Below are 27,904 nucleotides of genomic sequence, written 5' to 3'. Positions count from 1 at the left end.
TATGGGGACGGCGAATTTCTTCCGGAGGGAAGCACCTCGCTCACAAAAGCACGTGAATCAGCCGCATTCCTGTGTGGCGCGCAATGCTGAAGAGATATGTGTTTCCGCGGGTATCTCGCAAGCCCTAACAGGAAAAGCTCGCTGCAAAAACTGAGCGTTTCAAAAAACCCGAAATCCTACTCAAATGGATATTTAAACTAGGTGACTTGCTTGCTCCGCGCGCATGATTGGGCCACAGGAGATTTGCAGCAGCCAAACGACGGGATTAGCCAATTCGAGCAGTGAATGTTTATGTGAAATCTAGCAGCAGCGATTTACCTAACTGGGCCAGGGGACAGGTCACAGTAGTTGACATGGCGAATCATTCTGACATGAATTCAGAAGGTTGACAGCGGTAATGCTGGCGTGCTAAGCTACGCTACAAAAACCGCCCTGTGTAGGCAGCATGCTCAGTAGGAGAAAAAGAGCAGTGAAGTAGAAGTAGTGTAAATGTAGCGTGCTGCTATGGCGATACACAATAGGAAGGCCGATTAGGAAACAGAAGTAAGCAAAGTGTCAAAGCGGCATTAGGCGACACACTGACCGGATTAGACACAGTCAGAATGACTTGCTGGGATTAGCTGGACTGGTCTGGTCCGATTGCCTGGCAGAGCTTATCGGATCCGGGGTTTGTTGGCGTCAGCTGCGGCTGCTGGCGGCAGCCGGTGTCGATGACTGGCGGCCCTGCTGGTTAACTGCATGGTGGCGAGAAATGTAGTCAGGGACACGGCATAAGGAAGTCAAAAGGCTCGGAGTCTTAGCCAGGCATAGTTCAGGGTCGCCGTGCCGAGGTGATGGATAGATTGAAGGTTTTATAGGGAACATCAAGGTCGGCTCCGCACACTGAACACAGCCTGTTACCAGGGTGCACTGTCGTGGAAGTGCTCCGAGCGCGCACCCCGCCCTTAACACGTTTTTAAAGTAACTTTGAAATATGATTTAAGCACAATGAAATGAGTTAAGCACACTGAAATGTCAATGTCAGCCTCCTGATGAACTTACGTTAACGATGTCAAACTTTTAGTATAACGGTTAAGGGCCCGTTACGTCAGCGCGTACCGGCATACACTCACTCACGCGCAATCATTCACCACTCCAAATACCCACAGCACCGAAAGGGTTAAGCACAGGATGCAGATGCAGCCACGCACTCACTCACTGGCACCCCCCGACGTAAGACTCGCCCCGCAGCGGTTTAGACTCCCCCTATCAAGGGGTGAAGTGTCCGATCGATCACACGACACGGACTTCAGACGTTCACACGTCTGAAAGGGGGTCTCACAACCGACAGCGACGCGCCTAACAACCGTCACACCTGACAGTTGACACAGTTACAGTCACGCACACATTCGCACACGGACTCACTCACTGACACGCTCAGACGTAAGACTCGCCCCGCAGCGGTTTAGACTCCCCCTATCAAGGGGTGAAGTGTCCGATCGATCACACGAAACGGACTTCAGACGTTCACACGTCTGAAAGGGGGTCTCACAACCAACAGCGACGCGCTAACATTTCCAGACTAAAAAATCCCAGCACACGGACCACCAGCCGTACCACACGACTGACCACAGGAGTATCTGACCGCTCTTGGACGCCGCCGCCTGACTATACTTCCGATAACGTTTAAGATTACGGCCGATGACGCACCCGCTTCCTAACGCCCAATACGATTGGCCGCAGCCTACAGTTGGCCGTCGACATTGACCACCCGGACAGACAGAGTGGCCCTCCCACTCAAGGAGCAAGGGCTTCCTCCGGCCACTCCGGGCTCAACGTCATAGCAATTGGGTGAAGGACGGCACAACGCGGGGTACATCCGATCGTCGCTCGACAACCGAACTAAGATAACGCCCCATAACGCACCCGTATGACGCCCGATCCTGGCGCGCGCACCTCACAGAACCTCTCTGTATACGACATTCCGCGTCCGATGGTTGTGCGTGGAAAGCACCTCGACTGAATCAAAGCTGCCTACGCGCGAGAGAGCCACGTAGAACTGGCCATGAGTGAAGGCCGGGGATGGCAGATATATGCCCACGCGTCGCTTAGTCTGCCCTTGGCAGCGATTGATGGTCATGGCGAATGACAGCTTGACGGGGAACTGACAGCGGCGGAATGGTCGGCCGATGCCGGAATCGACAGCGCTCACCACCAGAGGGAGGCGCGGCAAAAACAGCGTCTCGCCACGCGCGACTCCACTGGCGATTCGCAGCTCGAGCACGTTGGGCGCGGCGCGCAGCACCGTGCACAGCGTGCCGTTCACGACGCGCGGAGCGTCGAGGTTGCGCATCAACACGACCGGGGCGCCGACCTTGACCTGAAGTCGATGCGACGGCATGCCCGACACGTCGATCGCGTTGAGCACCTCGGTGGGCACCGGAGGCCCGTGATCCTCGTTGTCGTCGTCACTGATGGTGTCGACGCTAGCGTACGTGACTGTTTCGCCGGGCAGAAGGGCCAGCGCGGCCTCATTCGCCCTGTCAACGGTCGCATTTAGCGGCGAGAGGATGGCGCGCTCATGCAGCCACTCTTCATCACGGTGTCGCCCGGCCATGTCAGGGAAAATGCGATCGACCAAGGCGGCGAGACTGCGCGCCGGACTGACCACCAACTCGGGCACCTGCACCGAGTCCGGCTGTGCCACGACGGGCAGCCGGCCGTCGCCGACGCGCAGCAGGAAGTTGGCGAACTCACCGGCCTGATCGTCGCCGTTCAACGCCCGCATGTTGGTCGCGAGCTCCATGGTGTCGATCCGAGGCCACATGGGCGATGACTTGAGGCAGGCGTCAACAACCTCTGCGCGCCCGCCGCGCTTCACCACTGGCAGGATCTGTCTCCAGTCGCCAGAGAGCAGCGTCAGAACGCCGCCAAACAGCTCTTGCCTGTCGCGGACGTCTTGGAGAGCCCGGTCGACCGCCTCAGTGGCGCGCCGGTTCGTCATGGCCGCTTCGTCCCATACAATGAGGCGACAGCGGCGAAGGTAGTCGGCCTCGGGAGAGCGGCGATCAATGCCGCAGACGTTCTCGTTGTCAGGATGCAGCTGCAGAGGGATCTTGAACCGATGATGGGCAGTCGTGCCGCCCTCCAACAGGCTGGCTGCGATGCCGGATGTGGCCACTGCAACTGCCACGTGTCCCCGGCTGCGCACCTTGGCCAGCAGCAGGTTCTCCAAGAACGTCTTCCCGCAGCCGCCTGGAGCTTGCAGGAAGATGACACCCGACTCGTCATTGTCCAGCCGTCGCAGCACCTCGTCATAGACGGCGCGCTGGTCATCCGTCAGACGCGGCTCGTCGCGCTCAACGCGATCGGCCAGAGCGGCCGGGTCGTACTCGGGACCGCCGGGCGGCTCGTCGTCGTCGCCATCGGCGGCGGCGGCGGCGTCCGGCACCGGCGGCACCGGCAGTCCGTACTCCGCCAGAGATCTGCCGCGCAGCCGGCGGAGAATGCCAGCGATCTTCCGCAGCGCCTGCTGGCGCACTTCGTCCTCGGTGAGACCACGTCTGCCAGCCGCGCGAGCGGTGCGCTGACGGCGAGCGATGTCCTCGGACAGGGCGTCCGCGAACCTCATCCACAGCGCCATGGGATCGCACGTAGCCTCTCCCTCGATCAGAATCAGAGCGAAGAGGAAACGCAAACCACCTGCAAAGCGCGTCACACTCGCCTCCTCCAGTGCGCGCGCCCAGTGCGCTCCGTCCTCGAGCAGCCCCAGTGCGGAGCACGCCTCGCGCATGGTGGCACACACGCGGCCATCGACCGTGCGGAGGTGCTCGTAAGAGCGCGGACCTCGGACGCTGTGAAGGAGCAGGCGAAGAAAGAAAACTTCGCCCGCGCGCGGCGTCGTGGTGTACACGCGCGACAGAGTCTCAGAGGCAACCACGCCCGGCACCTCGGGGTGAGGCTGGCCACGGACGCGGCGTTTCCAGTGGGCCGGACGGGCGTCTGCGCCCCGGCCGCGTCGCACCTGCCACGTGTAGTATCGCGGCACCTCTGGGTAGAGGAGTGTCGCCGCGAACGCGTCACGCTGGCACAGCTCAAAGAAGGCTGTGAGCATGGATGGATTAGCCTGCTCGCCCGCGATGACCGCTTCCAGGTTTTCGTCGCCGCGGAACACGACACGTCTCTCGTCGTCACCGAGATGCAGCTGCAGCCGCTGGACCGGCGGATGATGGACGTGGACTGGTCGGTCGAGCAGCCGCCACGCTGCCTCCATGGATCCCAGGTACCGGCTGTTCTGATACTGGGTCACCTCGTCAACCACGCCGTCGGGCTGCACGGCGAACATGATCCTATCCGAGCCCTTGGTGACGTACTTGATGCAGTAGCGGATCGCTCCCATCGCGTGCGTGATCAGCTCGACGTTGACGTGTGAGTCCAGCGCGCGAAGGATGTGCGGATTGTAGGGAACGATCCAGCGGTTGTCGATTTCCACACCGCGCCGTCCGGGCGTCCGCGCACGTTGACCGCCGTCCTCCGGCGCGCGCCGCCTGTACTTGGGATAGCTGCGCTCTGGCAGCTCTGTGGCCTCCAGATACGGGCGCGGATAGCCGACGCTACAGCGGCCGTCCTTCATGCAGACCGCCTGCGGGTTCAGCGCGCCGCACGGACCATGCACCATCTTGGTGCAGACGATCGCGTGCAGTTCCGGATCGGTCTCGGGATCTGGCAGCTCAGCGCACACGCACGTGTCCACGTCTTCGGCGCGAGGTTTGTCGGCGGGCACGACCCACAGCAGAAGGTGAGCGTGCGGCAGGCCACGCTTCTGCCACTCAATCGTGTGCAGAATGGCCCGCTGTCGACCCAGGATGCCGCCCCGCAGCTGCTTCAGCAGCGCCTGCAGCTTGAGGTCAAACACCTGACTGACAACGTCAGGGTGGTCGCACGGCCGATCGTAGTCGCCCGGCCTCTCTCCCGGGTAGAGGGTGCGCAGAGTTTGCTCAATCTCTGGCCAGGCCGGGTTGCACGTCACGGTGATGAAAAAGTCGGCGGCGCCAAAGTCTCGAACGTAGCAGAGAGCGTCTTGTAGTTTGGCCATCATGAAGCGCGGACTACTCGTTACGGATGCCGGCAGCACCACGCGCCGTCCGACGGCTCGGCCGTGCTCCTCGCCGTCAGCCAGCGCGTCTCGCACGCCGCGGATGGTCTCGGCGCGGAAGCCGTTGAAGCCGTCCTGGTTCGCGCGCACATACGACAGACGACTCGACTCAGCTTTTGCCTCAGTGTCCACCAGGTACTGTTGAAACAGCCGGCCCCCTCGCGGAATGAGATTGAAATGACCCGGTCGGAAGCGCATGTGGAACGCACCATACTGACGGATTGTGACGCCGCGCTCGGCCTTCAGCTCGAGCGACCACCCGTCCGTGCCGCGCGGGTGCAGCAGCACATAGAGCAGCGGGTCGTACTGGCGGCTCAGTTCGTCGATGCGGAACAGTTGTCCGCCGCGCTCGCGAACGACGATGTCGCGCCGGCCCCCCATCTCATTGGGCATCAGGACCGCCACTTCGCGACCGATCGGTAGATTGAACCGGCGCTCGTGCTCCGACAGCGGCCGGTGTTCGGCCGACAACACGATCCGGCAGTTCGGCACACCGCGCGCCATCAGCAGAGCCGGCTGGAGCGCACGCACGTAGTTGTTGTGCTCGTGCAGCATGCCCAAAAGGATGTCGAGAACGGCTCTGTCGAGGCCGCCACACATGGTGGCACGTCGCGCGGTGGCCTCGTCTGCGTCGAGGAAATACACCTGCATGAACTGCTCCTCGCCGCCGCGAGCGGGCAGTAGAGATCCCATACGATGACACACGCTACCCTGAACGGTGAAAGCCGCGTGATACGCCCCGTCGTGTCGGACGACGTTGCACCCCATACTGGCCAGCTGGAAGGCCGTGTTGTAAGCGCGAATTTTGCCCCGAAACTCGTCATAGAACGCCGTGCCGGGGGTCATCAGCTCCACCATCTCGTCCGGCGGCGGGGGATGGAAGTCAAGCTGCACCTTGCCCTGATGGCAACAGGCGCCTGCGGGCTCGGCACGCCAGCGCAGCGCTCCACAATGGGCACAGACGGTGTCCATTCGGCCCAGCTGCATGCCAGCCGGCGGCTCGAACTCGGCGGGGACATAATTGCGAGCCAGCAGGTGCTGGTCGCCTCGACGACGGGCGGGCGCGTCCACCGGAGCCTGTCCATCAGCGCCCCCCACTGCCTCCGCGTCGTGCGCATCGGCCGCGGGCTGGCGGGCCGCTGCGCCGTCTGGCGCATCGACCGCTGCCGCCTCCACAGCGTCTACAGCATCATCGGGCGTGTGGGGCGCCTCCTCTCCTACAGCGCCGCCCACTGCCTCCGCGTCGGGCGCATCGGCCGCGGGCCGGCGCGCCGCTGCGCCGTCTAGCGCATCGACCGCTGCCACCTCCACAGCGTCTACAGCATCATCGGGCGTGTGGGGCGCCTCCTCTCCTACAGCGCCGCCCACTGCCTCCGCGTCGGGCGCATCGGCCGCGGGCCGGCGCGCCGCTGCGCCGTCTAGCGCATCGACCGCTGCCACCTCGACAGCGTCTACAGCACCATCGGGCGTGTGGGGCGCCTCCTCTCCTACAGCGCCGCCCACTGCCTCCGCGTCGGGCGCATCGGCCGCGGGCCGGCGCGCCGCTGCGTCGTCTGGCGCATCGGCTACTGTCGCCTCGACAGCATCTACAGCACCATCGGGCGAGTGCGTTGCCACCTCTCCTACAGCGCCGCCCACTGCCTCCGCGCCGGGCGCGACGTCCGCGACACCGCCCACCACCGGCGGTTCAAACGCAGTCGGTGGTGCGATCGGCTGATCCGCCACACCAGCAGCAACAGGTGGCTCAAGACCTGCGCCGTCTCTCCCTGTCCTGACCTTAGTGCGAGCCGTAGCCATTCTCTCACGATTGCGTCGCTGACGCTCGGCGAGCTCAGCCTCCGATTCACGCTCCCTCCTAAGTCGATGACGCTCCCGGTCACGCTCGCGTCGCGCGGCAGCGATATCCGCGGCAAGGATGACCGGCGGCTGGGCCCCCGATGGACCGGGAACCGGCACTGCATCGACTACCGCCTGATGGGAAGGGCCCGCGCCACCTGTCTGATCTCTTTGTCTAGCGCGCGCCAGAGCCTGGCCTTCACGTTTACGTTGCAGGCGAAGAAGTCGCTCAGCCTCAGTTTCTCGCTCTCGGGCGAGGCGACGACGCTCGCGATCACGCGCCCGTCTCGCGGCCGCGGCGTTCACCGTCGGATCTACGGACTGACCGTTACGTTGACCGTTTGCGGGTTCAGCTGCATCGCCATCGACCATCAGACCGTCAGCGCGCCGTGCCACCGTCTCCGGCGCTGGCCCCGGAGGGTCGGCGGCGGTCGGGCGACTCGGCGACGTTGGCGGAGGTGTTTGACCCGACATTGCGAGCAATTCTGGAAATGGAACAAAGGAACGGGATTACAATCGGAATCTGCTAGGAGGAGGCAAAAGGGTAATACTGTTTGAAATTGTTTTAACGGACTTTCACTGGATAGTGGGTAAAAGTTATTATTGGTCCCGTTCGATGGGGCACACATAGGTTTAAAACAGACAAAAATCAGGTAGCCATTTTTCGCAACACATCAATCAAATTTCTAAATATCCAGCACGTGACGCACAACTTGCCTATTCTCATATGTAAAACATAGCCAATAGGTACACTTCCTCTTCCAAAGAAAAACTACTGTTTTAGAGCACTGTCCCATATGGGGCTAAGCGAGAATTTACCCACGCCCTGGTTTAAAGACGGATTGCACACTCGAATTTCGATCGCTTCTCTAACCACACGGCGACCCCATGTCGGCTCCACAGCTGCAGTGCTGGCCTGCCTCGGGTCGAACTGCCGCCCACACTGTAGCCATTCAAAGCATTTAACCAAATCCATCAGGCACTACTACCACATGACTCACCCCAGTTCAAATGGTTAAAATTCAAAATTCGGGTCGGGTCGGGTCGGGTCGGGTCGGGTCGGGTCGGGTCGGGTCGGGTCGGGTCGGGTCGGGTCGGGTCGGGTCGGGTCGGGTCGGGTCGGGTCGGGTCGGGTCGGGTCGGGTCGGGTCGGGTCGGGTCGGGTCGGGTCGGGTCGGGTCGGGTCGGGTCGGGTCGGGTCGGGTCGGGTCGGTCGGTCGGTCGGTCGGTCGGTCGGTCGGTCGGTCGGTCGGTCGGTCGGTCGGTCGGTCGGTCGGTCGGTCGGTCGGTCGGTCCTGCTGACCGATATCTTTTTCAAGATCACATTAGTGCCTGCAATCCACAACTACCACGCCTCTGCCATTATCAATTTTTTGTTAGAATATTATTTTTTACCACACCTCTGCCATTATCAATCTTTGTTAGAATAATATTTTTTAAGCTTTTCATTTAAACTCAAAGCATTTAACCAAATCAATCAGGCACTACGGGATTACAATCAGAATCTGCTAGGAGAGGGCACATGGGTAATACTGTCTTATCAATAGACAAACACCAAACACAATCCATCTGCCAGCGTCAGTTCTTTATGTTAGATTATAATAATTTTATAATTTTAATTACAGATTTAAGTATTTAGTTATAACAGTCTGGCGCACTACCACAATGCTGCTAGCCTGAGTTCAAACACAGAGATGAATTTCAAATTCAAGCAATAATTTAGCACCATAGCAGCCACCTTTGCAATGATATATCAATTCTTTATTAGAATGTTATTTTTAAGCCTTTCATTTACATTCAAAGCATTTAACCAAATCAATCAGGCGCTACTACCACATGACTCATCCCAGTTTAAATAGTTAAAATTCAAAATTAGTTGAGTCGAGTCGAAAAACAACAGGTGGTCCTAACTTCGCTCTTTCAAGAACATTATGCAATCAGCTGACAGCTGATTGCAGCTGTTGCTATATCAACACTGTTTACAGATGTAATAAAGGTAGAAAAATAGCCAACAACTCACATCTAGCACCTAGCCCCTAGAGAACATCTACTGTGCAACCTACGTTTCAATGACGGATGCAGTCACACACTGACATATAGATCGAAAATGTCATGTTTTTCCTGCTATCACTGCCTTATGCAACCTCCAAACACTGAAGAAATTCAGTAATTTAAGAGAGAAAAGAAAAAAAACTCATCCTCCAAGTTCCAAAAGTGACACCACACATCAAAACTCACAATACATTTTACACAAACATTTTATGTACCAAACCACCACCCCGAGCAAGGTAAGGTTGAGTTATGTTAGGTCAGATTTGGTCAAGACAGGTTACGTTCTGCAAATTTAAATTAGGTCCAGCTTCTATAGCAACTGATGACTGACTGGAGAGAACCAAAATGTCTCCTGTCTAACAGGAAATTTTTGCACAAATGTGCCAAAAAAAGAACAGGCAGCCCTATCTTTGTACTTTGAAGTAAATCATGCAGTTAGCTGAGCGCTGCAGCTCCAACTACCTTTTCCACCCTTTGCAAAGCACAAACTGAATGAATTCAGGCAATAAAATATGAAAACATCCTTCTAAGATTGGAAAATAACATCACGCATTGATACTCACAATACTTTTTATTTAAAAAAAATATTTATGACTCACCTGACCATACGCTGGGCCAAATAAGGCTTAGTTACATTGGGAATGGCAAGGTCATATTAGAAGGGAAGGGTTCAGCTTTTGCATTTCTGCTGACGCCACACCTGTTCTGTTGGTTTTATGCACATTTAGAGCCCTGGGTTCAGAGGGCGGCTTTAAATGTCTCCTGTCTAACAGGAAATTTTTGAACAAATGTGCCAAAAAAGGAGCAGGCAGCCCTATCTTTGTACTTTGAAGTAAATCATGCAGTTAGCTGAGCGCTGCAGCTCCAACTACCTTTTCCACCCTTTGCAAAGCAGAAACTGAATGAATTCAGGCAATAAAATATGAAAACATCCTTCTAAGATTGGAAAATAACATCACGCATTGATACTCACAATACTTTTTATTTTAAAAAAAATATTTATGACTCACCTGACCATCCGCTGGGCCAAATAAGGCTTAGTTACATTGGGAATGGCAAGGTCATATTAGAAGGGAAGGGTTCAGCTTTTGCATTTCTGCTGACGCCACACCTGTTCTGTTGGTTTTATGCACATTTAGAGCCCCGGGTTCAGAGGGCGGCTTTAACCTGCTAGGTAACTGCTTTTCAAGTTCCTAACATCACGTTTCACCATCACCATATTAAAAAAGTTCAAAATGTTTTAAGCAGCAGACTAATAAAAACTGGCAAAAACTAAACTTTTGCTTCAAATTGTTTCATGAGGCAAAATATTAGGATAAATCACTTCAATTAAAGGCAATCATGCACGCGCCACGTTAGCCGCGCCACTTGCATTTTTCGTAATAAATAAGCCTTTATGCACCAAAACCACCTTTGAAAAATCATCCCAGTAATTAACAACAGCTCTCAAGGTCAATTGGCATTCATATGTAATCTTAACACCCTCCAAATTCAAAATGTTTTATCTAAATCATTGTGACGCATCCACCACCAAGCTCACCTCGGTCCAAACACAACGGCCGATTTAGTGATGAATATTAAGCGTATTAAAAGAAATGCCTATTTGAAGGAGTTCATGAATACTTTGTTACACAGAAATGCTTGCCATATTTTTCTACTTTTTTAGAGCTAAACTATGTCTTACTTTGCAGTCCCTCTATCGTATTATGGTATGTAACTATAGTGACGCAGTTTGCTCTCCGCAGCTGGAGCAAACATTTGTCGAACCCGGTTCTGACGGAAATCGTACGATTAGAGATTTTCGAGTCCTACTTGCAAAATGTTTTACCTATTATTTGTATCATGTTTTTCGATCGTCCCTCAATCAATTCCACCCTCTGTCGGCCCCAACTTACCTGAATTTTTGGCGAGTCCGGGCTCGTCCGGTGACGAAAACCGGCCGATCTAGTACGGGCGGACGCCGGCGCCGCGGCCGAGCAGACGGCCCGTCACGGAAGTTGCAGACGGGAGATGATCGGCATAAAGCGCTCGTGTATCTCGGCAGCATCGTGTATTGAGAAAAAAAAGACGATTTCACGATTTATAAATGCGTTACGCTTATCATATGTACATGCACATTGCACACCGGCGCCGGGCCGGCCGGTGGAATTTTCCAGCCGTCGGCCGGTAATTTTTCTCCGGAATGGAGGGACCGCCATCGAGTTTGTCACGTGAATCAGCCGCATTCCTGTGTGGCGCGCAATGCTGAAGAGATATGTGTTTCCGCGGGTATCTCGCAGGCCCTAAGAGAAAAAGCTCGCTGCAAAAACTCAGCGCTTCAAAAAACCCGCAATCCTACTCAAATGGATATTTAAACAAGATATCTTGGCTCGCTCCGCGTCGCTTTGGCAATCAAAGTATGAGGGAGAAAATTTGGGATCGATTGGTGTTCGTCCCGTGTTAATCGGACGTCTAGAAGCTTAGATATTCACGAAAAACTTGTTGAACCTGCCAAAGTACCTGCCAGCTTGCTGTATCACCTGCTACTTGGTAATGTACTGAAAACTTGCTAATGTACTGAAAACCTGCCAAAGTACTTGGTATTTACTTGCCTAAATACCGCAAAGAACTTGTTCCTTTCCGACGTTTAAATCAGACGTCTTTAGTCGATCAAAGACTTTGCGAATTTGCCTTGGTCTCAGATAATTTTGATTTGTTCCAATGAATTATTTGTAATTTGAATTATACTTGGCCAAGATATCTTGGCTCGCTCCGCGTCGCGTTGGCCATAAAATGATTAAGGAGAAAATTTGGGACCGATTGGTGTTCGTCCCGTGTTGATCGGACGTCTAGAAGCTTAGATATTCGCGAAAAACTTGTTGAACTTGCCAAAATACCTGCCAGCTTGCTGTATCACCTGCTACTTGGTAATGTACTGAAAACTTGCTAATGTACTGAAAACCTGCCAAAGGTGAACTTGAACTTGCCTAAATACCGCAAAGAACTTGTTCTAAAATAGTTTTCCTTTCCGACGTTTAAATCAGACGTCTTTAGTCCACCAAAGACTTCCCGAATTTTCCCTGGTCTCAGTGCGTTTTGATTTTTTTTCAATGATTTGCTTACAATTTAAGGTGTGTTTAATTTCAATTCGTATTTTATTTCACCTACCTATCATGTCTCACTTGCTTTTGGCGTCCTACCTATTTAGCGATTACACTTACGATGAAAGAGCCGGTCGGTGTTTATAATGCAATACCCTGCACGGTGAACAGCTTGCGAGTTTTGCAGCGGTGCGATTGCTGGGGCTTATCGCTGACTGAAAAGGGTAAATACAGTAAATACAGATGGCTGTGTTGGATCCCTTTGCTTTTGCCCAGCATTCAGCGTTGGAATTGTGGCTTTACCGTCCCTCTTATTAAAGTTATCTAACTTTTTGTAGCTTCGTCAGGTTAGACACGACGCGCGCGGCGGTATCCATCTGGCGGCCGCTGGCGGAACTACCGCGCACGGCCCGCTTGCCGCACGGGCCTGGCGGCCGCCAGTGGAACTACTGCGCAGGTGGCAGCACCTACCCGTGGAGAAGCGGCTGGCAATCAGCCGCCCCACTCCCCACCCCGCCCCCACCCAGCTGGCCGCCAGACCGTGGGAACGACTCGGCTCAGCACTGCCGCACGCGCATTCAGCGGCGGCTTGTCGATTTTTCGAGTGTCGGCTGCCGATCTCCCGAGAGCCGGCCACCTGTCAGCCGCCGCTCGGCTCTGTGTTAAGCATATGGGGACGGCGAATTTCTCCCGGAGGGAAGCACCTCGCTCACAAAAGCACGTGAATCAGCCGCATTCCTGTGTGGCGCGCAATGCTGAAGAGATATGTGTTTCCGCGGGTATCTCGCAAGCCCTAAGAGAAAAAGCTCGCTGCAAAAACTCAGCGCTTCAAAAAACCCGCAATCCTACTCAAATGGATATTTAAACAAGATATCTTGGCTCGCTCCGCGTCGCTTTGGCAATCAAAGTATGAGGGAGAAAATTTGGGATCGATTGGTGTTCGTCCCGTGTTAATCGGACGTCTAGAAGCTTAGATATTCACGAAAAACTTGTTGAACCTGCCAAAGTACCTGCCAGCTTGCTGTATCACCTGCTACTTGGTAATGTACTGAAAACTTGCTAATGTACTGAAAACCTGCCAAAGTACTTGGTATTTACTTGCCTAAATACCGCAAAGAACTTGTTCCTTTCCGACGTTTAAATCAGACGTCTTTAGTCGATCAAAGACTTTGCGAATTTGCCTTGGTCTCAGATAATTTTGATTTGTTCCAAAGAATTATTTGTAATTTGAATTATACTTGTTCCCAATTTGTATTTTGTTTCACCTACCTATCAATTCTAACTTGTTTTAGCGTCCTACCTATTAAGCGATTACACATACGTAGAGAGAGCCGGTGGGTGGTTATAATGCAATACCCTGCACGGTGAACAGCTTGCGAGTTTTACAGCGGTGCGATTGCTGGGGCTTATCGCTGACAGAAAAGGGTAAATACAGTAAATACAGATGGCTGTGTTGGATCCCTTTGCTTTTGCCCAACATTCAGCGTTGGAATTGTGGCTTTACCGTCCCTCTTATCAAAGTTATCTAACTTTTTGTAGCTTCGTCAGGTTAGACACGACGCGCGTGACCTCTGGCGGCCGCTGGCGGAACTACCGCGCACGGCCCGCACACGGGCCTGGCGGCCGCCAGTGGAACTACTGCGCAGGTGGCAGCACCTACCCGTGGAGAAGCGGCTGGCAATCGGCCGCCCCACTCCCCACCCCGCCCCCACCCAGCTGGCCGCCAGACCGTGGGAACGACTCGGCTCAGCGCTGCCGGCCGCTGGACGGGGAAACCCCGCCCCGCCGCCCGCCGCCCAACACACTGCCGCCGGGCCGGCCGGTGGAATTTTCCAGCCGTCTCTCCGGAACGGCGGCACCCCGCTCATCTTCGCACGCGCATTCAGCGGCGGCTTGTCGATTTTTCGAGTGTCGGCTGCCGATCTCCCGAGAGCCGGCCACCTGTCAGCCGCCGCTCGGCTCCGTGTTAAGCATATGGGGACGGCGAATTTCTCCCGGAGGGAAGCACCTCGCTCACAAAAGCACGTGAATCAGCCGCATTCCTGTGTGGCGCGCAATGCTGAAGAGATATGTGTTTCCGCGGGTATCTCGCAGGCCCTAAGAGAAAAAGCTCGCTGCAAAAACTCAGCGCTTCAAAAAACCCGCAATCCTACTCAAATGGATATTTAAACAAGATATCTTGGCTCGCTCCGCGTCGCTTTGGCCATAAAAAGATTCGGGAGAAAATTTGGGATCGAATGGTGTTTTTTCCGGTGACGATCGGACGTCTAGAAGCTTCGATATTGGCGAAAAACTTGCTGAACTTGCAAAAGTACTTGGTACTTGCCAAAGTACTCGGTACTTGCCAAAGTACTTGGTACTTGCTTGGTATTTGCATAAGTACTCGGTATTTGCCAAAGTACTTGGTACTTGCTTGGTATTTCCATAAGTACTTGGTACTTGCTTGGTACTTGTAAAAGTACTTGGTACTTGCTTGGTACTTGCAAAAGTACTTGGTACTTGCACTCGCCCCCCCCGTTCCCCCGACTCTACTCCCACACCTACCCCCTCGGGATAATTCCGGGTTCGTCGGGTAGGAAAACTTGCCACTCTACTCCCCCCCCCACACACAGAGCCATTTGGTATCGATCGGTGTTTATCCCGTGTCAATCGGTCGTCAATAAGCCGAGATATGCACGGCGAATTATTTCAATCGGCGTCGATCAGAATCTTCAGAACGGAGGGACCCACACTCATTTCTGGCCGTATCTCACTTTTCCGAGATATACGTCAAACTACGTATTTAAAACTACATATTCTACAGCCGAATCTTCAAACTGGGGGTACCTCAGACCGTGGGAACGACTCGGCTCAGCACTGTCGCACGCGCATTCAGCGGCGGGTTGTCGATTTTTCGAGTGTCGGCTGCCGATCTCCCGAGAGCCGGCCACCTGTCAGCCGCCGCTCGGCTCTGTGTTAAGCATATGGGGACGGCGAATTTCTCCCGGAGGGAAGCACCTCGCTCACAATCGCACGTGAATCAGCCGCATTCCTGTGTGGCGCGCAATGCTGAAGAGATATGTGTTTCCGCGGGTATCTCGCAAGCCCTAACAGGAAAAGCTCGCTGCAAAAACTGAGCGTTTCAAAAAACCCGAAATCCTACTCAAATGGATATTTAAACAAGATATCTTGGCTCGCTCCGCGTCGCTTTGGCCATAAAAAGATTCGGGAGAAAATTTGGGATCGAATGGTGTTTTTTTCCGGTGACGATCGGACGTCTAGAAGCTTCGATATTGGCGAAAAACTTGCTGAACTTGCAAAAGTACTTGGTACTTGCCAAAGTACTCGGTACTTGCCAAAGTACTTGGTACTTGCTTGGTATTTGCATAAGTACTCGGTATTTGCCAAAGTACTTGGTACTTGCTTGGTATTTCCATAAGTACTTGGTACTTGCTTGGTACTTGTAAAAGTACTTGGTACTTGCTTGGTACTTGCGAAAGTACTTGGTACTTGCACTCGCCCCCCCCGTTCCCCCGACTCTACTCCCACACCTACCCCCTCGGGATAATTCCGGGTTCGTCGGGTAGGAAAACTTGCCACTCTACTCCCCCCCCCCCCCCACACACAGAGCCATTTGGTATCGATCGGTGTTTATCCCGTGTCAATCGGTCGTCAATAAGCCGAGATATGCACGGCGAATTATTTCAATCGGCGTCGATCAGAATCTTCAGAACGGAGGGACCCACACTCATTTCTGGCCGTATCTCACTTTTCCGAGATATACGTCAAACTACGTATTTAAAACTACATATTCTACAGCCGAATCTTCAAACTGGGGGTACCTCAGACCGTGGGAACGACTCGGCTCAGCACTGCCGCACGCGCATTCAGCGGCGGGTTGTCGATTTTTCGAGTGTCGGCTGCCGATCTTCCGAGAGCCGGCCACCTGTCAGCCGCCGCTCGGCTCTGTGTTAAGCATATGGGGACGGCGAATTTCTCCCGGAGGGAAGCACCTCGCTCACTAAAGCACGTGAATCAGCCGCATTCCTGTGTGGCGCGCAATGCTGAAGAGATATGTGTTTCCGCGGGTATCTCGCAAGCCCTAACAGGAAAAGCTCGCTGCAAAAACTGACCGCTTCAAAAAACCCGAAATCCTACTCAAATGGATATTTAAACAAGATATCTTGGCTCGCTCCGCGTCGCTTTGGCAATCAAAGTATGAGGGAGAAAATTTGGGATCGATTGGTGTTCGTCCCGTGTTAATCGGACGTCTAGAAGCTTAGATATTCACGAAAAACTTGTTGAACTTGCCAAAGTACCTGCCAGCTTGCTGTATCACCTGCTACTTGGTAATGTACTGAAAACTTGCTAATATACTGAAAACCAAAGTACTTGGTATTTACTTGCCTAAATACCGCAAAGAACTTGTTCCTTTCCGACGTTTAAATCAGACGTATTAAGACGACCAAAGTTGCGAATATGTTTTAATCTCAGTACGTTTTAATTTGTTTCCAATGAATTATTTGCAACTTGAGTTAAGCTTAATTCCAATTCGTATTTTGTTTCGCCTACCTATCATTTCTTACTTGCTTTATGCGTCCTACCTATTAAGCGTTTACACATATGTTGAGAGAGCCGGTGGGTGTTTATAATGCAATACCCTGCACGGTGAACAGCTTGCGAGTTTTGCAGCGGTGCGATTGCTGGGGCTTATCGCTGACTGAAAAGGGTAAATACAGTAAATACAGATGGCTGTGTTGGATCCCTTTGCTTTTGCCCAACATTCAGCGTTGGAATTGTGGCTTTACCGTCCCTCTTATAAAAGTTATCTAACTTTTTGTAGCTTCGTCAGGTTAGACACGACGCGCGTGACCTCTGGCGGCCGCTGGCGGAACTACCGCGCACGGCCCGCACACGGGCCTGGCGGCCGCCAGTGGAACTACTGCGCAGGTGGCAGCACCTGCCCGTGGAGAAGCGGCTGGCAATCGGCCGCCCCACTCCCCACCCCGCCCCCACCCAGCTGGCCGCCAGACCGTGGGAACGACTCGGCTCAGCGCTGCCGGCCGCTGGACGGGGAAACCCCGCCCCGCCGCCCGCCGCCCGACACACTGCCGCCGGGCCGGCCGGTGGAATTTTCCAGCCGTCTCTCCGGAACGGCGGTAGCCCGCTCATCTTCGCACGCGCATTCAGCGGCGGCTTGTCGATTTTTCGAGTGTCGGCTGCCGATCTCCCGAGAGCCGGCCACCTGTCAGCCGCCGCTCGGCTCTGTGTTAAGCATATGGGGACGGCGAATTTCTCCCGGAGGGAAGCACCTCGCTCACAAAAGCACGTGAATCAGCCGCATTCCTGTGAGGCGCGCAATGTTGAAGAGATATGTGTGCACGCAGCTATCTCGCAAGCCCTAACAGGAAAAGCTCGCTGCAAAAACTGAGCGTTTCAAAAAACCCGCAATCCTACTCAAATGGATATTTAAACTAGGTGACTTGCTTGCTCCGCGCGCATGATTGGGCCACAGGAGATTTGCAGCAGCCAAACGACGGGATTAGCCAATTCGAGCAGTGAATGTTTATGTGAAATCTAGCAGCAGCGATTTACCTAACTGGGCCAGGGGACAGGTCACAGTAGTTGACATGGCGAATCATTCTGACATGAATTCAGAAGGTTGACAGCGGTAATGCTGGCGTGCTAAGCTACGCTACAAAAACCGCCCTGTGTAGGCAGCATGCTCAGTAGGAGAAAAAGAGCAGTGAAGTAGAAGTAGTGTAAATGTAGCGTGCTGCTATGGCGATACACAATAGGAAGGCCGATTAGGAAACAGAAGTAAGCAAAGTGTCAAAGCGGCATTAGGCGACACACTGACCGGATTAGACACAGTCAGAATGACTTGCTGGGATTAGCTGGACTGGTCTGGTCCGATTGCCTGGCAGAGCTTATCGGATCCGGGGTTTGTTGGCGTCAGCTGCGGCTGCTGGCGGCAGCCGGTGTCGATGACTGGCGGCCCTGCTGGTTAACTGCATGGTGGCGAGAAATGTAGTCAGGGACACGGCATAAGGAAGTCAAAAGGCTCGGAGTCTTAGCCAGGCATAGTTCAGGGTCGCCGTGCCGAGGTGATGGATAGATTGAAGGTTTTATAGGGAACATCAAGGTCGGCTCCGCACACTGAACACAGCCTGTTACCAGGGTGCACTGTCGTGGAAGTGCTCCGAGCGCGCACCCCGCCCTTAACACGTTTTTAAAGTAACTTTGAAATATGATTTAAGCACAATGAAATGAGTTAAGCACACTGAAATGTCAATGTCAGCCTCCTGATGAACTTACGTTAACGATGTCAAACTTTTAGTATAACGGTTAAGGGCCCGTTACGTCAGCGCGTACCGGCATACACTCACTCACGCGCAATCATTCACCACTCCAAATACCCACAGCACCGAAAGGGTTAAGCACAGGATGCAGATGCAGCCACGCACTCACTCACTGGCACCCCCCGACGTAAGACTCGCCCCGCAGCGGTTTAGACTCCCCCTATCAAGGGGTGAAGTGTCCGATCGATCACACGACACGGACTTCAGACGTTCACACGTCTGAAAGGGGGTCTCACAACCGACAGCGACGCGCCTAACAACCGTCACACCTGACAGTTGACACAGTTACAGTCACGCACACATTCGCACACGGACTCACTCACTGACACGCTCAGACGTAAGACTCGCCCCGCAGCGGTTTAGACTCCCCCTATCAAGGGGTGAAGTGTCCGATCGATCACACGAAACGGACTTCAGACGTTCACACGTCTGAAAGGGGGTCTCACAACCAACAGCGACGCGCTAACATTTCCAGACTAAAAAATCCCAGCACACGGACCACCAGCCGTACCACACGACTGACCACAGGAGTATCTGACCGCTCTTGGACGCCGCCGCCTGACTATACTTCCGATAACGTTTAAGATTACGGCCGATGACGCACCCGCTTCCTAACGCCCAATACGATTGGCCGCAGCCTACAGTTGGCCGTCGACATTGACCACCCGGACAGACAGAGTGGCCCTCCCACTCAAGGAGCAAGGGCTTCCTCCGGCCACTCCGGGCTCAACGTCATAGCAATTGGGTGAAGGACGGCACAACGCGGGGTACATCCGATCGTCGCTCGACAACCGAACTAAGATAACGCCCCATAACGCACCCGTATGACGCCCGATCCTGGCGCGCGCACCTCACAGAACCTCTCTGTATACGACATTCCGCGTCCGATTGTTGTGCGTGGAAAGCACCTCGACTGAATCAAAGCTGCCTACGCGCGAGAGAGCCACGTAGAACTGGCCATGAGTGAAGGCCGGGGATGGCAGATATATGCCCACGCGTCGCTTAGTCTGCCCTTGGCAGCGATTGATGGTCATGGCGAATGACAGCTTGACGGGGAACTGACAGCGGCGGAATGGTCGGCCGATGCCGGAATCGACAGCGCTCACCACCAGAGGGAGGCGCGGCAAAAACAGCGTCTCGCCACGCGCGACTCCACTGGCGATTCGCAGCTCGAGCACGTTGGGCGCGGCGCGCAGCACCGTGCACAGCGTGCCGTTCACGACGCGCGGAGCGTCGAGGTTGCGCATCAACACGACCGGGGCGCCGACCTTGACCTGAAGTCGATGCGACGGCATGCCCGACACGTCGATCGCGTTGAGCACCTCGGTGGGCACCGGAGGCCCGTGATCCTCGTTGTCGTCGTCACTGATGGTGTCGACGCTAGCGTACGTGACTGTTTCGCCGGGCAGAAGGGCCAGCGCGGCCTCATTCGCCCTGTCAACGGTCGCATTTAGCGGCGAGAGGATGGCGCGCTCATGCAGCCACTCTTCATCACGGTGTCGCCCGGCCATGTCAGGGAAAATGCGATCGACCAAGGCGGCGAGACTGCGCGCCGGACTGACCACCAACTCGGGCACCTGCACCGAGTCCGGCTGTGCCACGACGGGCAGCCGGCCGTCGCCGACGCGCAGCAGGAAGTTGGCGAACTCACCGGCCTGATCGTCGCCGTTCAACGCCCGCATGTTGGTCGCGAGCTCCATGGTGTCGATCCGAGGCCACATGGGCGATGACTTGAGGCAGGCGTCAACAACCTCTGCGCGCCCGCCGCGCTTCACCACTGGCAGGATCTGTCTCCAGTCGCCAGAGAGCAGCGTCAGAACGCCGCCAAACAGCTCTTGCCTGTCGCGGACGTCTTGGAGAGCCCGGTCGACCGCCTCAGTGGCGCGCCGGTTCGTCATGGCCGCTTCGTCCCATACAATGAGGCGACAGCGGCGAAGGTAGTCGGCCTCGGGAGAGCGGCGATCAATGCCGCAGACGTTCTCGTTGTCAGGATGCAGCTGCAGAGGGATCTTGAACCGATGATGGGCAGTCGTGCCGCCCTCCAACAGGCTGGCTGCGATGCCGGATGTGGCCACTGCAACTGCCACGTGTCCCCGGCTGCGCACCTTGGCCAGCAGCAGGTTCTCCAAGAACGTCTTCCCGCAGCCGCCTGGAGCTTGCAGGAAGATGACACCCGACTCGTCATTGTCCAGCCGTCGCAGCACCTCGTCATAGACGGCGCGCTGGTCATCCGTCAGACGCGGCTCGTCGCGCTCAACGCGATCGGCCAGAGCGGCCGGGTCGTACTCGGGACCGCCGGGCGGCTCGTCGTCGTCGCCATCGGCGGCGGCGGCGGCGTCCGGCACCGGCGGCACCGGCAGTCCGTACTCCGCCAGAGATCTGCCGCGCAGCCGGCGGAGAATGCCAGCGATCTTCCGCAGCGCCTGCTGGCGCACTTCGTCCTCGGTGAGACCACGTCTGCCAGCCGCGCGAGCGGTGCGCTGACGGCGAGCGATGTCCTCGGACAGGGCGTCCGCGAACCTCATCCACAGCGCCATGGGATCGCACGTAGCCTCTCCCTCGATCAGAATCAGAGCGAAGAGGAAACGCAAACCACCTGCAAAGCGCGTCACACTCGCCTCCTCCAGTGCGCGCGCCCAGTGCGCTCCGTCCTCGAGCAGCCCCAGTGCGGAGCACGCCTCGCGCATGGTGGCACACACGCGGCCATCGACCGTGCGGAGGTGCTCGTAAGAGCGCGGACCTCGGACGCTGTGAAGGAGCAGGCGAAGAAAGAAAACTTCGCCCGCGCGCGGCGTCGTGGTGTACACGCGCGACAGAGTCTCAGAGGCAACCACGCCCGGCACCTCGGGGTGAGGCTGGCCACGGACGCGGCGTTTCCAGTGGGCCGGACGGGCGTCTGCGCCCCGGCCGCGTCGCACCTGCCACGTGTAGTATCGCGGCACCTCTGGGTAGAGGAGTGTCGCCGCGAACGCGTCACGCTGGCACAGCTCAAAGAAGGCTGTGAGCATGGATGGATTAGCCTGCTCGCCCGCGATGACCGCTTCCAGGTTTTCGTCGCCGCGGAACACGACACGTCTCTCGTCGTCACCGAGATGCAGCTGCAGCCGCTGGACCGGCGGATGATGGACGTGGACTGGTCGGTCGAGCAGCCGCCACGCTGCCTCCATGGATCCCAGGTACCGGCTGTTCTGATACTGGGTCACCTCGTCAACCACGCCGTCGGGCTGCACGGCGAACATGATCCTATCCGAGCCCTTGGTGACGTACTTGATGCAGTAGCGGATCGCTCCCATCGCGTGCGTGATCAGCTCGACGTTGACGTGTGAGTCCAGCGCGCGAAGGATGTGCGGATTGTAGGGAACGATCCAGCGGTTGTCGATTTCCACACCGCGCCGTCCGGGCGTCCGCGCACGTTGACCGCCGTCCTCCGGCGCGCGCCGCCTGTACTTGGGATAGCTGCGCTCTGGCAGCTCTGTGGCCTCCAGATACGGGCGCGGATAGCCGACGCTACAGCGGCCGTCCTTCATGCAGACCGCCTGCGGGTTCAGCGCGCCGCACGGACCATGCACCATCTTGGTGCAGACGATCGCGTGCAGTTCCGGATCGGTCTCGGGATCTGGCAGCTCAGCGCACACGCACGTGTCCACGTCTTCGGCGCGAGGTTTGTCGGCGGGCACGACCCACAGCAGAAGGTGAGCGTGCGGCAGGCCACGCTTCTGCCACTCAATCGTGTGCAGAATGGCCCGCTGTCGACCCAGGATGCCGCCCCGCAGCTGCTTCAGCAGCGCCTGCAGCTTGAGGTCAAACACCTGACTGACAACGTCAGGGTGGTCGCACGGCCGATCGTAGTCGCCCGGCCTCTCTCCCGGGTAGAGGGTGCGCAGAGTTTGCTCAATCTCTGGCCAGGCCGGGTTGCACGTCACGGTGATGAAAAAGTCGGCGGCGCCAAAGTCTCGAACGTAGCAGAGAGCGTCTTGTAGTTTGGCCATCATGAAGCGCGGACTACTCGTTACGGATGCCGGCAGCACCACGCGCCGTCCGACGGCTCGGCCGTGCTCCTCGCCGTCAGCCAGCGCGTCTCGCACGCCGCGGATGGTCTCGGCGCGGAAGCCGTTGAAGCCGTCCTGGTTCGCGCGCACATACGACAGACGACTCGACTCAGCTTTTGCCTCAGTGTCCACCAGGTACTGTTGAAACAGCCGGCCCCCTCGCGGAATGAGATTGAAATGACCCGGTCGGAAGCGCATGTGGAACGCACCATACTGACGGATTGTGACGCCGCGCTCGGCCTTCAGCTCGAGCGACCACCCGTCCGTGCCGCGCGGGTGCAGCAGCACATAGAGCAGCGGGTCGTACTGGCGGCTCAGTTCGTCGATGCGGAACAGTTGTCCGCCGCGCTCGCGAACGACGATGTCGCGCCGGCCCCCCATCTCATTGGGCATCAGGACCGCCACTTCGCGACCGATCGGTAGATTGAACCGGCGCTCGTGCTCCGACAGCGGCCGGTGTTCGGCCGACAACACGATCCGGCAGTTCGGCACACCGCGCGCCATCAGCAGAGCCGGCTGGAGCGCACGCACGTAGTTGTTGTGCTCGTGCAGCATGCCCAAAAGGATGTCGAGAACGGCTCTGTCGAGGCCGCCACACATGGTGGCACGTCGCGCGGTGGCCTCGTCTGCGTCGAGGAAATACACCTGCATGAACTGCTCCTCGCCGCCGCGAGCGGGCAGTAGAGATCCCATACGATGACACACGCTACCCTGAACGGTGAAAGCCGCGTGATACGCCCCGTCGTGTCGGACGACGTTGCACCCCATACTGGCCAGCTGGAAGGCCGTGTTGTAAGCGCGAATTTTGCCCCGAAACTCGTCATAGAACGCCGTGCCGGGGGTCATCAGCTCCACCATCTCGTCCGGCGGCGGGGGATGGAAGTCAAGCTGCACCTTGCCCTGATGGCAACAGGCGCCTGCGGGCTCGGCACGCCAGCGCAGCGCTCCACAATGGGCACAGACGGTGTCCATTCGGCCCAGCTGCATGCCAGCCGGCGGCTCGAACTCGGCGGGGACATAATTGCGAGCCAGCAGGTGCTGGTCGCCTCGACGACGGGCGGGCGCGTCCACCGGAGCCTGTCCATCAGCGCCCCCCACTGCCTCCGCGTCGTGCGCATCGGCCGCGGGCTGGCGGGCCGCTGCGCCGTCTGGCGCATCGACCGCTGCCGCCTCCACAGCGTCTACAGCATCATCGGGCGTGTGGGGCGCCTCCTCTCCTACAGCGCCGCCCACTGCCTCCGCGTCGGGCGCATCGGCCGCGGGCCGGCGCGCCGCTGCGCCGTCTAGCGCATCGACCGCTGCCACCTCCACAGCGTCTACAGCATCATCGGGCGTGTGGGGCGCCTCCTCTCCTACAGCGCCGCCCACTGCCTCCGCGTCGGGCGCATCGGCCGCGGGCCGGCGCGCCGCTGCGCCGTCTAGCGCATCGACCGCTGCCACCTCGACAGCGTCTACAGCACCATCGGGCGTGTGGGGCGCCTCCTCTCCTACAGCGCCGCCCACTGCCTCCGCGTCGGGCGCATCGGCCGCGGGCCGGCGCGCCGCTGCGTCGTCTGGCGCATCGGCTACTGTCGCCTCGACAGCATCTACAGCACCATCGGGCGAGTGCGTTGCCACCTCTCCTACAGCGCCGCCCACTGCCTCCGCGCCGGGCGCGACGTCCGCGACACCGCCCACCACCGGCGGTTCAAACGCAGTCGGTGGTGCGATCGGCTGATCCGCCACACCAGCAGCAACAGGTGGCTCAAGACCTGCGCCGTCTCTCCCTGTCCTGACCTTAGTGCGAGCCGTAGCCATTCTCTCACGATTGCGTCGCTGACGCTCGGCGAGCTCAGCCTCCGATTCACGCTCCCTCCTAAGTCGATGACGCTCCCGGTCACGCTCGCGTCGCGCGGCAGCGATATCCGCGGCAAGGATGACCGGCGGCTGGGCCCCCGATGGACCGGGAACCGGCACTGCATCGACTACCGCCTGATGGGAAGGGCCCGCGCCACCTGTCTGATCTCTTTGTCTAGCGCGCGCCAGAGCCTGGCCTTCACGTTTACGTTGCAGGCGAAGAAGTCGCTCAGCCTCAGTTTCTCGCTCTCGGGCGAGGCGACGACGCTCGCGATCACGCGCCCGTCTCGCGGCCGCGGCGTTCACCGTCGGATCTACGGACTGACCGTTACGTTGACCGTTTGCGGGTTCAGCTGCATCGCCATCGACCATCAGACCGTCAGCGCGCCGTGCCACCGTCTCCGGCGCTGGCCCCGGAGGGTCGGCGGCGGTCGGGCGACTCGGCGACGTTGGCGGAGGTGTTTGACCCGACATTGCGAGCAATTCTGGAAATGGAACAAAGGAACGGGATTACAATCGGAATCTGCTAGGAGGAGGCAAAAGGGTAATACTGTTTGAAATTGTTTTAACGGACTTTCACTGGATAGTGGGTAAAAGTTATTATTGGTCCCGTTCGATGGGGCACACATAGGTTTAAAACAGACAAAAATCAGGTAGCCATTTTTCGCAACACATCAATCAAATTTCTAAATATCCAGCACGTGACGCACAACTTGCCTATTCTCATATGTAAAACATAGCCAATAGGTACACTTCCTCTTCCAAAGAAAAACTACTGTTTTAGAGCACTGTCCCATATGGGGCTAAGCGAGAATTTACCCACGCCCTGGTTTAAAGACGGATTGCACACTCGAATTTCGATCGCTTCTCTAACCACACGGCGACCCCATGTCGGCTCCACAGCTGCAGTGCTGGCCTGCCTCGGGTCGAACTGCCGCCCACACTGTAGCCATTCAAAGCATTTAACCAAATCCATCAGGCACTACTACCACATGACTCACCCCAGTTCAAATGGTTAAAATTCAAAATTCGGGTCGGGTCGGGTCGGGTCGGGTCGGGTCGGGTCGGGTCGGGTCGGGTCGGGTCGGGTCGGGTCGGGTCGGGTCGGGTCGGGTCGGGTCGGGTCGGGTCGGGTCGGGTCGGGTCGGGTCGGGTCGGGTCGGGTCGGTCGGTCGGTCGGTCGGTCGGTCGGTCGGTCGGTCGGTCGGTCGGTCGGTCGGTCGGTCGGTCGGTCGGTCGGTCGGTCGGTCGGTCGGTCGGTCGGTCGGTCGGTCGGTCGGTCGGTCGGTCGGTCCTGCTGACCGATATCTTTTTCAAGATCACATTAGTGCCTGCAATCCACAACTACCACGCCTCTGCCATTATCAATTTTTTGTTAGAATATTATTTTTTACCACACCTCTGCCATTATCAATCTTTGTTAGAATAATATTTTTTAAGCTTTTCATTTAAACTCAAAGCATTTAACCAAATCAATCAGGCACTACGGGATTACAATCAGAATCTGCTAGGAGAGGGCACATGGGTAATACTGTCTTATCAATAGACAAACACCAAACACAATCCATCTGCCAGCGTCAGTTCTTTATGTTAGATTATAATAATTTTATAATTTTAATTACAGATTTAAGTATTTAGTTATAACAGTCTGGCGCACTACCACAATGCTGCTAGCCTGAGTTCAAACACAGAGAGAATTTCAAATTCAAGCAATAATTTAGCACCATAGCAGCCACCTTTGCAATGATATATCAATTCTTTATTAGAATGTTATTTTTAAGCCTTTCATTTACATTCAAAGCATTTAACCAAATCAATCAGGCGCTACTACCACATGACTCATCCCAGTTTAAATAGTTAAAATTCAAAATTAGTTGAGTCGAGTCGAAAAACAACAGGTGGTCCTAACTTCGCTCTTTCAAGAACATTATGCAATCAGCTGACAGCTGATTGCAGCTGTTGCTATATCAACACTGTTTACAGATGTAATAAAGGTAGAAAAATAGCCAACAACTCACATCTAGCACCTAGCCCCTAGAGAACATCTACTGTGCAACCTACGTTTCAATGACGGATGCAGTCACACACTGACATATAGATCGAAAATGTCATGTTTTTCCTGCTATCACTGCCTTATGCAACCTCCAAACACTGAAGAAATTCAGTAATTTAAGAGAGAAAAGAAAAAAAACTCATCCTCCAAGTTCCAAAAGTGACACCACACATCAAAACTCACAATACATTTTACACAAACATTTTATGTACCAAACCACCACCCCGAGCAAGGTAAGGTTGAGTTATGTTAGGTCAGATTTGGTCAAGACAGGTTACGTTCTGCAAATTTAAATTAGGTCCAGCTTCTATAGCAACTGATGACTGACTGGAGAGAACCAAAATGTCTCCTGTCTAACAGGAAATTTTTGCACAAATGTGCCAAAAAAAGAACAGGCAGCCCTATCTTTGTACTTTGAAGTAAATCATGCAGTTAGCTGAGCGCTGCAGCTCCAACTACCTTTTCCACCCTTTGCAAAGCACAAACTGAATGAATTCAGGCAATAAAATATGAAAACATCCTTCTAAGATTGGAAAATAACATCACGCATTGATACTCACAATACTTTTTATTTAAAAAAAATATTTATGACTCACCTGACCATACGCTGGGCCAAATAAGGCTTAGTTACATTGGGAATGGCAAGGTCATATTAGAAGGGAAGGGTTCAGCTTTTGCATTTCTGCTGACGCCACACCTGTTCTGTTGGTTTTATGCACATTTAGAGCCCTGGGTTCAGAGGGCGGCTTTAAATGTCTCCTGTCTAACAGGAAATTTTTGAACAAATGTGCCAAAAAAGGAGCAGGCAGCCCTATCTTTGTACTTTGAAGTAAATCATGCAGTTAGCTGAGCGCTGCAGCTCCAACTACCTTTTCCACCCTTTGCAAAGCAGAAACTGAATGAATTCAGGCAATAAAATATGAAAACATCCTTCTAAGATTGGAAAATAACATCACGCATTGATACTCACAATACTTTTTATTTTAAAAAAAATATTTATGACTCACCTGACCATCCGCTGGGCCAAATAAGGCTTAGTTACATTGGGAATGGCAAGGTCATATTAGAAGGGAAGGGTTCAGCTTTTGCATTTCTGCTGACGCCACACCTGTTCTGTTGGTTTTATGCACATTTAGAGCCCCGGGTTCAGAGGGCGGCTTTAACCTGCTAGGTAACTGCTTTTCAAGTTCCTAACATCACGTTTCACCATCACCATATTAAAAAAGTTCAAAATGTTTTAAGCAGCAGACTAATAAAAACTGGCAAAAACTAAACTTTTGCTTCAAATTGTTTCATGAGGCAAAATATTAGGATAAATCACTTCAATTAAAGGCAATCATGCACGCGCCACGTTAGCCGCGCCACTTGCATTTTTCGTAATAAATAAGCCTTTATGCACCAAAACCACCTTTGAAAAATCATCCCAGTAATTAACAACAGCTCTCAAGGTCAATTGGCATTCATATGTAATCTTAACACCCTCCAAATTCAAAATGTTTTATCTAAATCATTGTGACGCATCC

General features: G+C 55.3%; 1 protein-coding gene across 7 annotated transcripts; it reads right to left on the bottom strand.

Moving 5' to 3' along the window:
* Positions 1–203: 203 nt before the first annotated feature.
* LOC122394187 lies at positions 204–27,904 on the bottom strand. 7 transcript variants are annotated; one of them, XM_043390885.1, is made up of 3 exons: positions 27,885–27,904; positions 24,655–24,813; positions 204–7,455 (listed from the first exon to the last, which is right to left on the bottom strand). In XM_043390885.1, the coding sequence occupies exons 2-3, from the start codon at positions 24,800–24,802 to the stop codon at positions 1,937–1,939; spliced, it is 5,667 nt and encodes a 1,888-aa protein (XP_043246820.1). In that variant the 5' UTR covers positions 24,803–24,813; positions 27,885–27,904; the 3' UTR covers positions 204–1,936. The 7 variants fall into 7 exon arrangements, with proteins under 7 accessions (XP_043246820.1, XP_043246817.1, XP_043246819.1 ...); XM_043390882.1 differs by lacking the exon at positions 27,885–27,904 and adding an exon at positions 27,389–27,873; XM_043390884.1 differs by lacking the exon at positions 27,885–27,904 and adding an exon at positions 26,978–27,379.

This window comes from Amphibalanus amphitrite, unplaced genomic scaffold, assembly GCF_019059575.1.
Source record: "Amphibalanus amphitrite isolate SeventyFive unplaced genomic scaffold, NRLGWU_Aamphi_draft 000578F_arrow, whole genome shotgun sequence".
NCBI lineage: Eukaryota > Metazoa > Arthropoda > Thecostraca > Balanomorpha > Balanidae > Amphibalanus > Amphibalanus amphitrite.
The sequence above is the reverse complement of the archived record's forward strand: the minus strand, read 5'-3'. Positions and strand labels throughout refer to the sequence as shown.